Source organism: Anas platyrhynchos, chromosome 15, assembly GCF_047663525.1.
Source record: "Anas platyrhynchos isolate ZD024472 breed Pekin duck chromosome 15, IASCAAS_PekinDuck_T2T, whole genome shotgun sequence".
NCBI lineage: Eukaryota > Metazoa > Chordata > Aves > Anseriformes > Anatidae > Anas > Anas platyrhynchos.
In genome coordinates, this window is record NC_092601.1 from 19,901,818 (window position 1) to 19,917,262 (window position 15,445).

Consider the following 15,445-nt stretch of genomic DNA (forward strand, 5'->3'; position numbering starts at 1 on the left):
CAGGTGAAGGGGCCAAGTGACACCTGCATTGCGTGTTGGCGATTATTACAGCGTTCACAGAGACCTGGGCCGCAGGGGACACCTGGGCCATAGGGGACAGCTGGGCTACAAGGACACCCGGACAGCCGGCCCCCCCCTGCAGGCCCGGCGGGACGCACCCGCTCGCGGCTCCCGGGGCCGGCCCCGCCCGGGCCCAGCCGGCTGTGCCCGCCCCGCCCGCGGTCGCCGGGCCGCGGCTCCGCCCGCTCCGCAGCGCCGGGACGCGCCCGCGCTCCCCCGGCGGCGGCGCGGCCATGGCGGCGGCGGCGGGCGCGCTGTGGGCGGAGGCGCGGGCGCTGCTGCCCGGTGCCGAGGAGGAGCTGTCCCTGGCGCTGAGCGGCGAGGTGGACGACTGCGTCCCGCCCCTGCTGCGGCGGGCCCGCGGGCTGCTCTACGGGGCGCCGGGCCCGCCGTGCGGGGCGGCGGCGGCGGAGCTGCGGCGCCTGGGCGACGTCCTGCGCGACTACGCCTGGGAGAAGCTGAACGCGGGGCCGTGGCGGGAGGTCGGCAAGGCCTGGCGGCAGGTCTACGCCTACGGCTGCCTCTTCGGCGCGCTGGCCGAGGTCGCCGCCTGCCGCCCGCTGGCGCCCGCCGTTCGCCTGTGCGACATGGGGCTGCTGATGGGCGCCTCCGTGCTGGACAACGCCCTCGCCCGCCTCGTCCGCCTCCTGCAGGCGCGGCTGCCCCGCGGGAAGCGGCGCGCGGCGGCCGGGGGCAGCGCCAAGGTACGGCGGCCCGGGGCTCCCCAAGGCCCCGCTCCGGGCGCGGTGGGCGGCGGAGGGAGCCGCGGGGACAGCCTGATGAGGGCGTTTCTGTTGCAGAGGGCCCGGGTTGAGCCCCCTCCGGCGCCCGTGGTGCAGCCAGAAGAAGCGCTTCCACACGTTCGCTGCCCTTCGCTAGAGCACTTCAGAGACAACTATCTAATTCCGCAAAAGCCTGTTGTCTTGGAGGGAATTATTGACCACTGGCCGTGTATGAAGAAGTGGAGGTGAGAAATCAGTGTTTGTTCCCCGTGCTTAAGGACGAGGATCATTTTGTGCATCAGATGCCTTGGCGCGCCTTGTAGCTGTAGACGCCTCTACAGAAGACAAGCACCGAGAGGACTGATTTTTGTTGGGCGTATCTTCCTGCTGCAGTTCTGTCTTTGCTCAGTAAATGTTTTTCTATAGATGCTAGAAGTAAAGTGAATCAAATCAGTTTAGAACATCATGTTGTAAGTGCTCCCGTGTGCCAGGGAAATCAGGTGCTGGCAGAGACTGCATTGGAACCCAGCTCTTCCTTTCAGGGTCTGGTGCAGGAGAGAACCCTGGCAAATTCCCTGCACGGTGTTGTACGTAACTGGAAACTAGAGGTGAGTATGAACCACTAACTGTATCAGTGAATTTACTCTCATTTTAAGATCAGATGCTGGTGATACTTACATCCCAGAGTTTGCTGATAAATAGTGCAACAGGAATTTAATTTCAGAGAGGCATGAATAAAGCATAACTGTCTCTTTCATTCACAAGTACGAGTAGTGATGTTTGCTCAGTAGCTCTTTTGAGTGTTTAGTTTCAGACAGCTGAATTTAGGAGTGAGTAATAAGATTGTGCCATTAGGTTAATGTAGGCAATGGTGCCAACATTTCCAGTCATGAGAACCAAATATTTGTGAGCTAAAGCTTGTGATTCCGTTTAAAGGAAAAAAAAATAGTCAGGCTTAGTTTGAAGGATTGCTTATATCCTTCCGTTCCACAGCCAAGGGTAAAATCTGTGTTAATTTAATGATTTAATGTAGATTGTTGTTACATATTTTATATATAACATTATGTGTGTGTATATATATATAATACAACTGGTTATCTATATTTTATATGTGTACTATTATGTATGTAACTTTGTTATTTCTTAGGGATTTTTGTCTTTTTTTTTCAGCCAAGGTACTCTTTTGCCTATCTTCAGATACTTAAAATGATGAACTTCTTAATATAATTAATATCATGGTCAATGAAGAGATGTGCATCACCCTTCAAAGGAATTCCTCTGACTTTAGCCAGGGTGGATATTACTGGCATCTGTATACAGAATCTGGCACTGGTAGACAGTTGATCTAGCATTAATAGTAACAAGAAACAGTATTTTATTTAGCAAACTTGGTTGCAGGCAACAAAAAGATTAGCCATCAGTAGCCAAGAGACTAACTGCTTAAATCTCCCTAACTGTTAAGGAAACAATAATAACTGAGGTAAACAAGGTTTTAAAAACAAGCAGGCAGTATATTATATCTGTGTATTACACAGATGATGTTAGCCACTTGGTTTCTTCCTGCTTGGGTTGTTTACTGCTAACCTTTGTCTCTCTCATTTGTTGGTTTAAGAGATGAAAAACTCATGGTAGTGGCTTTATTACCCTGAAAGATTTATTTCGACTGATTGTCCTCACATTCAAAAATGGTAACAAGAGAAATATAAAAGAGTGATGGAACTTTTTTTTCATTTCAGCGTGGACTATATTTGTCAAGTTGCTGGGTGTCGCACAGTCCCTGTAGAATTGGGTTCCCGATACACAGATGAGGAATGGTCTCAGAAGCTCATGACTGTCAATGACTTCATCAACCAGTATATTGTGAATGAGGTCTGTTACTCTATTTTTCTTTCATTTCCAAAAGCATCAGTGTGTACTGGTATAGAATATTTGCCTAGTTGGAGCTTATTAGAATAAACACGCTTGGAGGTGGTGCTGAAGGTGAGGTTAGGCGATAAGCATAGCACTGAATTAAAAGGTTTGACATTTGTGAGATCTGAAGCTACAAATAGTTACTGCAACGACCGTGGTTGTGGGGATGCGTCTACACTCTTATAATTTCAGTATAGATTTAAGTTGGTATTTCAGAAGACCCCTTATACTAGTGAACTGTTGAAGCAATTCTAGTACTATTACTCTGAAATAGTACATTGTAAATACATGTTCTTACTTACAAGTAAATTTTTACCTATAAGTACATTAATGACCAAGAAGTCTTACCCTGTATGTCACTATGCATTTTTCTTTCTCTGCTGTAATTTCAGAACAGTGTAGGATACCTTGCTCAGCACCAGCTTTTTGATCAGGTAAAACTGCATAAATGTTTTTCCTCTCTGCAGTCAAGTGTTCCCTTTGTGTGTCAAATCATCCCTGAGAATGTAATTTCTACTAGATGGAAGGGCATATGAGGAATTGACAATAAGTCTGAAGTTTATATTCCAACTGTTTTGAAGGAAGGATTTTGTTCCAAAGGGAGGATTTTGTTCCACCTGAATAAAAGGAGTGGAAAGAAAAGCCTTTCAGAGGCGAAGGTGTTTGATTTTAGGGCTGTTTCGGTACAATGTAGCACTTATTTACAGGGATATTACCTGGAAAGCAGCATTTTCCCAAAGAATAGGCAAGTTAGGGAGGAGGTTTGGACGGGAAACTGACTTCAGTGGCAATATGTTCATCAAATCTGCGATATCATTTTAGTTAAGCAGAGATTAGGTTGGTGGGAGATAGGAAAAGGAATCACACAGAGAATCAAGCTTAGTGTATAAAAGATAAGCTGCTCTTTTTCCTTGAATAGCAAACCTGCTTATTCTTGTAGTTCTGTCGTTCCCTGAGTTTCTCTGGCTTCTGCTGAAGCAAATGGGGTCTCTGAAGTATAAGAAACCCCTTTCCTTTTTTCTTCCACCTCCTTTCAACAGAATCTGCTAGGACAGAAAGCGTGAGGACATGTCCTGCAGATTCCCAGCAGCCCAGCTATTTCTCTGCTGCCATTGCAGAACAAGCAGGTCATTTGTTTTCTTTGTGTCAAGCCCTGTTACTCTATGAATTGTACACCTTTTGCAAGTTAGTACATACCTTTTTTAATGTTCATTTCTTTATGGGAGTAGATCCCAGAACTGAAAGAGGATATCAGTATCCCTGACTACTGCTGCCTGGGGGAAGGAGAAGAAGATGACATCACCATTAATGCTTGGTTTGGCCCAGAAGGAACTATCTCACCTCTTCATCAGGATCCCCAGCAAAATTTTTTAGCCCAGGTCTGTACTCTGCTTACTCTATGCAAGCCGTCAATGCTATAGCTAGAAAAAATGTGTATGGTGTGTAAGTATTAGAGACAAGGACAGCAGACAAGTTGATGGATAACTGAAAGATAGTGAATAGGCAGATATTATTTCGCTATTCTCTTGCATTGATGCAGCAACACTGATGCAACTTAATGCCATCATTAACTACAACCAGTCATTGAGATTAACCATCACTTACCCTCATTCTACGGGTGAATGGAAATGACAATGCACAAATGCACCTTGAATATTGTTTTCGGTTTTGGGCCACTCACTACAAGAAGGAAATGGCCTCAAGTTGCACCAGGGGAGATTTAGGTTAGATACCAGGAAGAATTTATTCACAGAAAGGGTGGTTAGGCATCGGAACAGGCTGCCCAGGGAAGCGGCAGACTCCCCATCCCTGGGGGTATTTGAGACATGTGGACGTGGCACTAAGGGACAGGGTTTAGTGGTAGACATGGTAGTGTTAGGTTGATGGCTGGACTTGTTGATCTTAAGGGTCTTTTCCAGCCTAAATGATTGTATGATTCAATAACAAGAAGTGGCTTTTCCAAGGCCACACAAGGAATTTGGAACCAAATTGGGAAAAACCTTGATACTGTTACAGTGTCCAAAGGACTTTGGTTTTCCTGAACAGCAGGATGGTGGGTAGACTTAGGTGCATCCGCTTCATGTTACCCCATGAGATTATCTATTCGTGCATGCATTGAGAGTTAGGTGAAGTAGTATTTACAGTAACTAACATTTTACATAGTTCCATGCATTAGTAAAAATACCACCTAATGCTTGGTTCCTTAGAGATCTAACTAATATCCATATTAATATAGAAAAATACCTTAAGGAAGGGTGCAAAGGAACTGGAGTTAAGCTCATTTCAGCGGTGCCCAGTGATGGGATGAAAACCAATGGGCACACACTGAAATGCAGGAGGTTCCATCAGAACATCAGGAAACACTTCTTTACTGTGTGGGTAACTGAGCACTGTCAGAGGTTGCCAGAAAGGTGTGGAGTCTCTGTCCTTTGAGATATTCAGCTGCCTGCTCATGCCCCTGAGCAAGCTGCTCTAGCTGGCCCACTTGAACAGTGGGGTTAGACCAGATGACCTCCAGAGGTCCCTTCCCACCTCATCCAGCCTGTGAGTCCGTGAACTAATTTAATGATGATGCAGAAATAACAACTAAGGGAGTACATGGAAGCTTAACATTCACTGCCAGGCTGTATCTCTGCCTGCTGATGTATTCTCAGTTCTTCTGACAATTGCTTCCTGGCTGTAGGGCTCAAATAACATTGCATAAATTGGGTGCCTTGACCACTGAACTTAGAAGTAATTTGGTTATAGGTGTTACATATATATATATATATGGTATTTTGAATTTCATCTGTTCCAATGGAGCAGGTACTTGGATTCCCATACTCCGATGTAACTTTTTATTATAATAGCATCTCTACTAATAACAAAAATAACATATTTTATTTAGTGTTAAATGCCAACTGTAGCCAACAGTATGGTATACTAGTTAATTGAACATGTCACTTTCCAAAAATAGGTGGGTTCATGGCAGATAGAAAACATTCATTTTAATATGTGCAGGTATTTGGAAGAAAGTATGTCTGTCTTTATTCACCACAAGATTCAGAAAACCTTTACCCACATGAAGGACAAATTCTTCACAATACTAGCCAGGTAAATAGTTGCCTGAATTTTTAGTGTCAGTAATGTTACTTTATCAAATCATATTTAACACATTCTATTGTTGTTTGTTTTTAATAGGTTGATGTAGAAGATCCGGACTTAAATAAGTTTCCCAATTTTAGAAAGGCTGCATGTCAGTGCTGCATTCTGATGCCTGGACAGGTTCTGTTCATTCCAGTTAAATACTGGCACTACATACGATCTCTTGATACTAGCTTCTCTGTCAGTTTCTGGTGGTCATAACTTTGAAGCATGCATGAAGTTTGTTAGTATTGTAATAGCAATTAAAAGTCAGGAAAAGTAGCATCTAGCATGCTTCCCAAGTGAATTCTATTTAAACATGAGAATATTTTTTCACTATCCAGAGGCCAGAGCTGGATTAAAAAAATAAATAAAAATCCTTGTTTCAGTATGGTGAAAGAAATCTGGATGGGTAAATGTGGGTAAACAGCAGTTGCTTCAATCACTTTATTTTTGTGGATGTTTTCAATATAACTTCCTTGTAAAAAGCAACTGTTGGTTCATCATTGTGTATGTGTGTATGTATCTGAAACACATCTATATATCAACAGTGCCATGACTGCTTTTCAACTGTTTGGAACATCGGGTTAGTGTTATCTTCTACTTGGATTTAAAAATAGTAAAAAATGGAGTAAAAGTGACAGCCCAAAAGTTCAATATATCTGGAAAAAAAAGTAACATGAAGCAAGATACCAGTCTCCTAGGTGGAAGAAGGTAAGTGTTAGGGACTAGGAAAGTCACTAAGTGTAGTTAATCCTTAGTTTAATAGCAATTAAATAAACTGAAGCTTAATCATACTTTGATAGTCAGCTGAACTGCAGACATTCTGCAGTGGAAGTCTTTGAGTCCCTTTCATTTCTACCAAGGTAAGATGTATCAACACTCTGCTCTGGCACTTGGCAGTAACATTGTCTTTTCTTTAAGTCGCTTTTTAAAGAAAAATGAATCTTTACAGAAAACTGGAGAGAGTGAAGTCCTAGTTCTTAAATAAATAAACATCCAAGATTCTTTTAATACTTCACAGATAAAAGCTGAAATTGCCCCAAGTGTCCTGTACTATTCCTTCCCACTAGTTTTGATTGTGGGAATATTCCATCTCTTCTTGACCATAGCTGCCTGCAACCTGGTTCTGTAACATGAACTCCCTTCTGTCAAAAGAAAGGACAAAACCCAAGCCAACAGTGCCAGCTGAGAGTTCAGACTCTAGCCTTACATCAGACACAGGCATGGTAGCTGACACAGGTTTTAATAGTTCACAGGCATAGATCAGCTTTCAAGACTGAGCAAAAACATTTACAGTTTTTGTTCCCAAACATGCACTGAGAGTCCCAACCCAAGAATATGGAGACTTGTGTACACACAACCACCCCCAAGAAAGTTGTCTGGGCATAACTGTGTAGGAGAAGAGATCAATGATTGTTTTATTGTAAGCCTTTTAAAACCTCAGAAAAAAAAGTACACTTAACAGTGTACTGTTACTAATGAATATAGTCTGGCTATTCTGCCACAGAATGGGGAAAAAAATTAATTGAAAGTAATTTTTATTAACGTAGTCTAATGCTAAGAATGAAGTCCTTTTCTGCTATCTCTTTTTGATGATGACTGGGACTCTATCCGACTCATATCTGTAAAGAAAGAAAAAAAGCAAAGTTAATGACAGAGAAAGAAAAAGGAGTGATACAGTATGACTTACAGATTTTAAAAATGCTTTATATATTTCTGTGCTCCTGTTCAGAAATGCCCAATTTCCCTGGTTAAATGGAGAAATTCTTAAAGAGTTTCCCATCTTCTTAGAAACTCAGTATTTCCTAATGTTTTTGTGCTGTTCCTATTCATCCCTCAAAACTTTAATGTTACGATAAATGTATTCACAGGATCTGCTAGTGCCCATAAGATAGAATTTTTGCAGGTTCAGTGTTGCACAAGGATGGTTAATTCTCAAATATACAACTGAAGCCAGAAACAACTGATAATCAACTACAATTGTAAATAATACTGGCAGTACCATGGAATACCACAATTCATTCTTAAGTATTATTACACTTTTTTTTTTAAATGTATTGCTTGGTACCTGGAATCTCATGAGGCCAGAAATCGTTACAATGAGGACATCGTGGTTCAGCTTGAGCTTTGAAGTACTTTGCAACACAAGGTAAATGCATTGCAATTCCACAGGTTTCACATACTTGGCTCTGAAATCAGAAGTGTTACTAGAAAACCTTTCTAATCTATCCTTCAGTTCAACATAAAGTTGTCCCAATACACATAGGCAATGCTTTATTCCTGAGAATGGTTCACACATTACAGTTAGAAGACATCGGAAATCAAGGCTGGTAAAGGATAAAGAGTTTTTCTCCTAGAAACTAAGAAATGCTGTTTTCCTATACGGATATAACTTAGCTTGCAAGCCCAACAACAAGCTGCAATAAAGGAGAGCAATTAGGATGGAAAAAGTAGTATTATGGAAGCATGTTAGCTGGAAGATGAGAAGATTCAGCGGTAAGGAGCAAGAAAATTTGGTAGTTTTGGAATAGGAGTTCAGGTTGTAACTTCTCACACAAGACCACACTGGAAACTTGCCACATATCAACACATAGTCCTTTAGTAGTGCTGTATATAAATACATGTTCACTCTGAGCCAAAATCCCCAAACCAAAGATGAATGGTTGTCATACAGAAGATTACCATTTGTAAGGTCCAAAGATAAGACAGCTAGCACTTAACCGTTATGCCTGTTTAAGGATAAGGGTTCATCTCAAGCCTGCTGGCTTTGGAAAGTAAGACAGCACAATAGTGTTGTTGGTTGGGCGAGTTCCCATCCTCCAAGTTTATACATTTTTTTCCAAAGACAGAAGATAAAAATATCTACATTGAAACATATATACATGTGCAATGTTTCCAGATTGCAACACCAGTATTTTCAGGGTCTGTCTAATACTTGAGAAAGTATCACAAACTTTTGCTGTGACACAAGCCCATCAAGAGATGCCTGCTGCGGTAATCAAACTCTTACCTGGATGGCAAGGCTATGACAAATGTTACACTTCCTTGCTGTATCTTGGTAGATGCTGAGAATGTATTGTTCCATCTCCATTATGCAGCGAGTATGCAGAGTATATTCCCCATTTCTCTAAGGAAACAAATGATGAAGTTAGCACTACCTTTTAGTTCCTTTTTCCTTTTCAGATCTTCCTCACCACCTGCGAGGAAGCATTTGATAGCCAAGTTTTTTCTGCCATCATGAAACAAACATAGCCAAGCTTTTTCTGCCATCATGAAACAAACATTCTTACATTGATAAAATGCAAAGCTGAAACACTTTTGATGGGGCAGAATTAATTTAAGAGAGTTGTAAGAAAAAATCTCACACCTTTAACGTAGTCCCTGAAAGGTACAGAGGAGCATACATGTTCTTCTTAAAGGCATATGGTTTGGGAAACTTTCATTTGAACATTAGCAGAACTTCTACGGTTTTTCTACACATCTAGACATTTATGACTTGAGGTGTCTGAAAAATCTCTCTAACCTAAGAAAACATGTGGCAGCAATTCGGAGATCTATGATGTGATAAATCCAGGAGAAAAGGGATTGAGGTCTTACTTTTCGTGGCAAGCAATTGTCACATCCACATGGTAAAACTAATCTCAATTTCTCCAATTTTTCCAAAAATGCGTTTCTGATACAGGAGATTTCAATGTGCTTGGCCTCACTGCTTTTCAAAGAATTCTAAATGTAACTGACAGTTCTGATCAACCTAAAAAGTTTTTCCCCAGCTTCTGTTCCAAATTTTAAGTATATCATGCTGCTGTGTACAAATGATGCCTTTTATGTTCTAAGGCAGGGCTGAGCACAGATACCCACACTAGCTCAGGTACAGGAAACTGAAACCTCATTGTCCTGTGTAGACCTACCGGAGGACTTTTTGCTTGTAAATGTACAAGCTTTTCTGCAAAAATCATTGACTAGAGTACCAATAAGCACAGGCTTAACAAAGCCATTTTTGCTATCATTTAACAAACAACTACAGTTTCAGCCATCAATCCATGAGAAAATAACAGCTGGACCTATTAAAATACAAACACTTTAAAAGAAAAAGCAGTTACCTCAGAGAGCCACTTATCCTCCACAAAAATTTTCAGCACTTGTTCTGCTTCCTTCTTCTTCATTTTCTTTGTCTTAAGTTGGTCAGCTAAGTTTAAAATATCTGTAGAACAGGCAAAGCCATTTTCTGATAAAATGATTAGGTCCATCTGTCAAAAGAAACATTTTCAATCATTAAAAAAGCATGCAATTAGATAGACACACCTTATAGCAACATGCAGCTTTTTCAGCACCCATACAAACCATCCATATGTATGGGTGCTGATAAATACTGCAGTATATGGCTGGAATGAGAACTGCAGAACGAGGGCCAAAGGCTAAAGCCATCATTGTTACTTTGACAATTTTAATCTTTGCCAAGAAAGCATTTCCACAGTAGAACTGTTCAGTGCTGCCTAAATGAAGCCGCAACCCTTCAGCATTCTCAGAAGTGACAGATCTGTTTCTTCTTATCTGACCTCTGCCAATGTTCTTTTGAAGAAAAGTCTTTCACTACTAAAGTGAGATGGTGCACTCTGAATTCATTTAACACTGCTGAACCTGTCTGGCACACAGAGGTTATAGCAGTATTATCAATTTTCAGAGATTCTCTCAATGGGAATATTCCTGCTACACGTTATCACAGAGCAGAATGCAGAGATTATATGCTAGTAGTAACATGCACCATGACAACACCATCTCTGCATTGCTGACATGGCTGTATAGGTTCTACCCCAATAAAGAGGGTGGGAAGACTCTGCATACTACCAATTTAGATGACACTTCAGCAGCTGTCACAGAACAATCAATACACCTCTTTCTAGTTTGTACAAAACAGTGTTAGAGTGCAAAATCAAGGAAAGTCTAATGGCTGGAGAAATTATGTCTTCCAAGTGCTAGAAAATTCACTAAAACATGCAAGATACAAAGCTATGATCACAACTCATTAATGTTTGTTGATATGAAACTAGACATTGCATGTTCTGGCATCTCAGCCCAATAGATCTATTTGGAACTTTAGAAATTTCTCAAATATATGTTTTCTTATTTGACGATCAGCATTCTGAGTAGTTTAATAAACAGAATAAATTGGCAACAGCAGTAACGACACAATCATTTCCATTCAAATCAGCAAAGGAATAACGTTTTTGTAATAACATTAAAATGTACAGTGTATTACTAAACTACTGAAGACAGTGAAAAATTCAGCAATCACAACTGAAACATCTAGGAGAAAGTTGCTGAGGAAGGATGTTTGTCTAACTAAAAGAAGATATACCAAGTCATTAACTCCAAGGAGCACTCCCCCATTCACAACTACATTTTATCAATAAGTGATTTTCATTCAACAGGCAATCGTTACTCCCATCTCTCACACCACACGTCCTATTTGATTTGAGATAAAATTAATTATTAAAGTTGTGCAGGATGGAAACTAAGTCTTGAAAGACATCTCAAATTTTCATTCATTTTAACAGAGTACCTTCCCAGATAATGTGATTTACTAACGAGTAACTGACATACTTACAGTTTTTCTAAACAATTCTAATTCATTTTCTGCATAGTCAGATGCCATTTTAGTAATTTCAGTTTCTGCCAGATTCACCTACAAAAAAAATACACTGAATTCAAAGCGCCCATGTGTTCCTACACCATAAATTGTAAAAGATCTCCCAGGGTAAAGAATACATCATCCTGAAATTAAATGAATGTCATTTCTTAAGTGAAATAAATGTCATTTCTTTAAGTGGCACAAAGATGGTACCCGACTCCTTTCTTTAAAACCCCTGACCTTTCCAGCCACACGTTCTCCAAAGCTGCCTCTGCCTAGTCCAAATTCTTAAACAATCCTACTTCCCACCCTCCATAGCCTGTAACAAAGGGAGGTAGACAAGTGCAAAAAATTTAAGGCCAAATTTTAAGCTTGTATTAAGCTAACAGAAAAAAATGCCAAATTCTGACACAAGATGCAAAGGAATACAGTAGAACTATATTCCACCAGGATAATTGTGCTGCTGGACAGTAGCAGTAAATATTTTGTGATACACGCTTGTTTCATTATGAAGAACAATAACTTATACTTAATATTCCTATTGTACACCCTACTGCTATTTATTACTAGCTCAACTTAATTTGCAAAATGACACACAAAGGTTAAAAGCAGAATCTAGTATTAGAAGACCTTCTCTATGGTCTTTTGAAATCACTATATAACCTTCCTTCTTTGGCATTTGCATTACAGAGCATCCAGTGAAATTTTTTAGCCTATTCTTTAGCACCCCTTTATACTATTTTTTTTTTGAGAAAAAAAAACACACTCATATTGGAGAGCTCCCCGCGTTTTCTAGTTTAAAAATTCCTCTCAAGAAAAAGTCTCCTGTGAAAAAGAAATCCTACTTCAGCACTTAAGTAATGTTTATGCTAAATAAATCAGACACTGCTATGGTCCTTTCTGCCATGTTCTGTTCCCACACACCTACACTCTTGGCAGTTTATCTTCACACTTCCACATTCTACAAGTAGCTTCTACAGCAGCTGTCAGCATAACAGTGGAATAGCCCCACAAAAACAAAACAAGACACTGCTAAGATTAAGTCTCATCGTGCTGGCAGATGCAGCCTTCAGTTCTAACTAACTGATTTTTCTAAATAGCACTTGTATTATATAGTGAAAGGATCCTAAGTAATTCAGTCTTCTTAACATCCAAAGATGGCACTTAGATTCAGTTAGGTTTTTTGCCCAGTTTACAATCAGAAGGCATGCATACCTTTTATTGGCACATTATTCAGAAATTAATTTTAAAGCAGACACAGGAGACTGTACTGTTCCATGGGGTTATGTGTATGCACTCGTTATGAGAAGCCAAAAACACAAGATGGCAGCACATCACATACTTACTAAGGCATAATGGGCTCTCCCATCACCTTCAGACATTCCTTTCCGGATCTGCATAAACAAAGGCTGTAACCGGATATTAATTGTAGCGATAAAATCATCCAGTTTATCATGTGCATAGTAGACTGAAAATAAGTAAGAAAAAAACACAGAGAAAAAAAAACACATCAGGCAGACCTTTTTATGTGTTACCTACTGAAACATTTTTCTTACGTGTAATTAATTGCTAAGTTATTGAGTCAGAATTCAAACATCTCTAGCATTTATGATAAATTCTTTTACAGAAGTACAGTGGCTTGGTTCTCACAAACACAGGAGTATACCTTCAAAGGCCAATCATGGTATCCTACTGCTCCATTTTTTCAGTTGAAAATTTGAACAAGTGCTGAAATAAGTTCTTTTGGCTTCAGAGTTTGAATACCTATGGACTCTGACTCATTTTAACTAAGGAAAATACATAAATTGTGCCATCACCCAAAAAGGACTCCACTTCTGGCAACCAGGCAAGATGGAGCTCACAACAGGTTGTGCACATCAGTCTCCTAACAGAGAAGAATCGATAGCACTTGTGCTGCTGAAGTTATTGTCGCTTAGACATCCTGAAATGACCAAAAGCCCCAAGTAACATTTCAGAAGACTTTTATTTTAAAAGTCTCAAATACTAGAGAGCTAGCAAATAACTTCAGAGCATATCAGATCTCAAAATGTGTAATGGAAACTACATTTGCTGGAGTTTTCTGCCTTTTAATAGTAATTGGTTAAAACCACTACTTTGAACTGCATTTTGATCTTTCCTTTTAAATGGCTCTTTTTGTTCTTACATTCTTTGTCCTTTTCAATTTTGTTCATAAACAATGATGAAAATACAGGAATTTTATTATTTTAATTATTTTCTGGGAAAATGTGATTGAGATATCTAAAACCAACTAATCAATTAGTGCTAAAAACATCACTCATTTCAGCTTTATTTCAGTTTGTGCCCACCACATTCTCAAAATTAGAGATGAAACAGATCTCTGATCTGTGAGCAGATATCTGAAAAAAATCATGAGCCGATTACACATTTCTGTACCACTGAAGTCTCAACATGAATTTCAAACAAATTAGACAGTACACAACAAAACTTTTGTTCCACATGCCATAAAATTGAGCTTGTTATTGCATGTATTAGAATTAACCAGCTTACAAAATAATTAGTCATGTGACAGATCTACTTGAGATGGATTAACAGCATACACTTCGTATTATATTCCAAAGCAAATCTTTCCAAACAAGTATGAAGGAGAACATTCTGGAAACTTCACAGCTACCAATGTCAAAATATATTTAAAAATATGTATTTACACAGTCTAAAAAAAAAAAACAACTTTGATAAAATAAAAAGTGTTCTTACACTTTTCATCAAAGGTGTGTATAAATCTGACGGGATTAAAACTTAGTTTGCATAGTGCTGTGTTGTTGGGTTTTGTTTTGTTCTTTTAACTTTAGGAAAGAAAGAGAATACGTTGTTGAAGTTTTTGTTGGTTTTGTTTTCTAACTTTTTTTAGGTGGCGTATGGTATTCAGAAATCTAAATATTTGTAAATCGCAAATGAAGAAAAAAAATCTCCATCTCTCCACTTTTTCTCCAGAGACACACCTTTATGGATTTCACAGCAGCACCTGTGTAACTTCCTAGCCTCTGATCCTTCCATTATCCCATGTGACATCAGGACCTGCAAGAACCGTCGATGAGCATCAGACATCTGAGCTGCCATAGCAGCATTCCACCAGGCTTCGTGTGCTGCAAGACACAGACACTGAAATTAACGCATATATTTACACAAATTACAAATCATACGCCCCAAGCATAAATAAGATTTCAGTTCAACTCTCTACCATTGTATCAGGGCTCAGCTGATGGCTCAGCTTGTTCTTCGCACACAGACAGTGCCTAACTACCACAGCCTATGAGCACGCTGCCAAGGTCCAACGAGTTCTGCCTAACACTTGGAGCTACCAAACAGAACGACGCAGGCACTGCGCTGCCATCCCCAGGCCACCTCGGCCGCGTTATGCGCTACAGCCGGCAGCACATCCTGCACAGCTTTGTATGGGACGCGTCTGCTCGCTACTCATCCGAGCCCCTTGTCTAGATAGAGCGCAACCTGCTTAGGACAGGAGCCCCTCTGCACGGGCCGAAAAACGCCACAAGTAAAATAACCTCGGGAAATTCCTCGACCGCGCAGCCAAAGAAAGACAAAAGCTTCCAGAAACCGCCAATCCCGAAGAGCAAATAACCGGCCAGCCCGGGGCACGCTGCTCCGGGCCGGGACTCGGGTCCCCCGCGTCGCCCCCGGAGGCGGCTCTGGGCTCCCCAACGGCCGCCCGAAGGCGCCGCCGCCGCCGCCTGACACCGACCCGCTCGGCGGCGGCCGCCCCGGGCTGTGCGCGAGCGAGCGGAGGCGCGCAGCGATGCGTGGTGACGCGTGGTGACGTATGGTGACGTATGGTGACGCGTGGTGACGTATGGTGACGCGTGGTGACGCGTGGCGGGGGCGCGCTTCCCGCGGCTCCGGCGGAGGAGGGGCCGGGCGGCAGGGGGAGGGCGGGGCGGGGCGGGGCGGGGCCTCGCCGCCCGGCGCGGTGGGGCGCGGCCGCGGCCCCGCCCTCCCG

At 41.4% G+C, this 15,445-nt stretch overlaps 2 protein-coding genes across 4 annotated transcripts; one reads left to right on the plus strand and one right to left on the minus strand.

Moving 5' to 3' along the window:
* The first annotated feature begins 227 nt into the window (after positions 1-227).
* On the plus strand, positions 228-6,308 carry KDM8 (lysine demethylase 8). 3 transcript variants are annotated; one of them, XM_038186733.2, is made up of 7 exons: positions 233-764; positions 861-1,027; positions 2,519-2,651; positions 3,086-3,127; positions 3,923-4,072; positions 5,694-5,786; positions 5,874-6,308. In XM_038186733.2, exons 1-7 carry the CDS (start codon positions 294-296, stop codon positions 6,036-6,038), a joined length of 1,221 nt encoding a protein of 406 aa, XP_038042661.2. In that variant the 5' UTR covers positions 233-293; the 3' UTR covers positions 6,039-6,308. The 3 variants fall into 3 exon arrangements, with proteins under 3 accessions (XP_027324917.2, XP_038042662.2, XP_038042661.2); XM_027469116.3 differs by lacking the exon at positions 5,694-5,786 and having other exon boundaries at positions 228-764; XM_038186734.2 differs by lacking the exon at positions 3,086-3,127 and having other exon boundaries at positions 229-764.
* A 905-nt stretch (positions 6,309-7,213) lies between these two features.
* Positions 7,214-15,326, minus strand: NSMCE1 (NSE1 homolog, SMC5-SMC6 complex component). Its single transcript, XM_027469119.2, is given in 9 exon segments — positions 7,214-7,400; positions 7,402-7,441; positions 7,888-8,008; positions 8,830-8,946; positions 9,920-10,066; positions 11,425-11,502; positions 12,795-12,916; positions 14,430-14,573; positions 15,191-15,326. Coding segments are annotated over 8 exon segments (783 nt in total). The 5' UTR covers positions 14,548-14,573; positions 15,191-15,326; the 3' UTR covers positions 7,214-7,360.
* Between the last annotated feature and the right edge of the window lie 119 nt (positions 15,327-15,445).

Excerpts from the sequence above, each read along its gene's own strand:
- KDM8 (XM_038186733.2), top strand. The coding sequence starts at position 294 with ATGGCGGCGGCGGCGGGCGCGCTGTGGGCGGAGGCGCGGGCGCTGCTG. Across the intron at positions 3,128-3,922 it reads AGCACCAGCTTTTTGATCAG|ATCCCAGAACTGAAAGAGGA; the intron begins GTAAAACTGCAT and ends TTATGGGAGTAG. Across the intron at positions 4,073-5,693 it reads AGCAAAATTTTTTAGCCCAG|GTATTTGGAAGAAAGTATGT; the intron begins GTCTGTACTCTG and ends TAATATGTGCAG.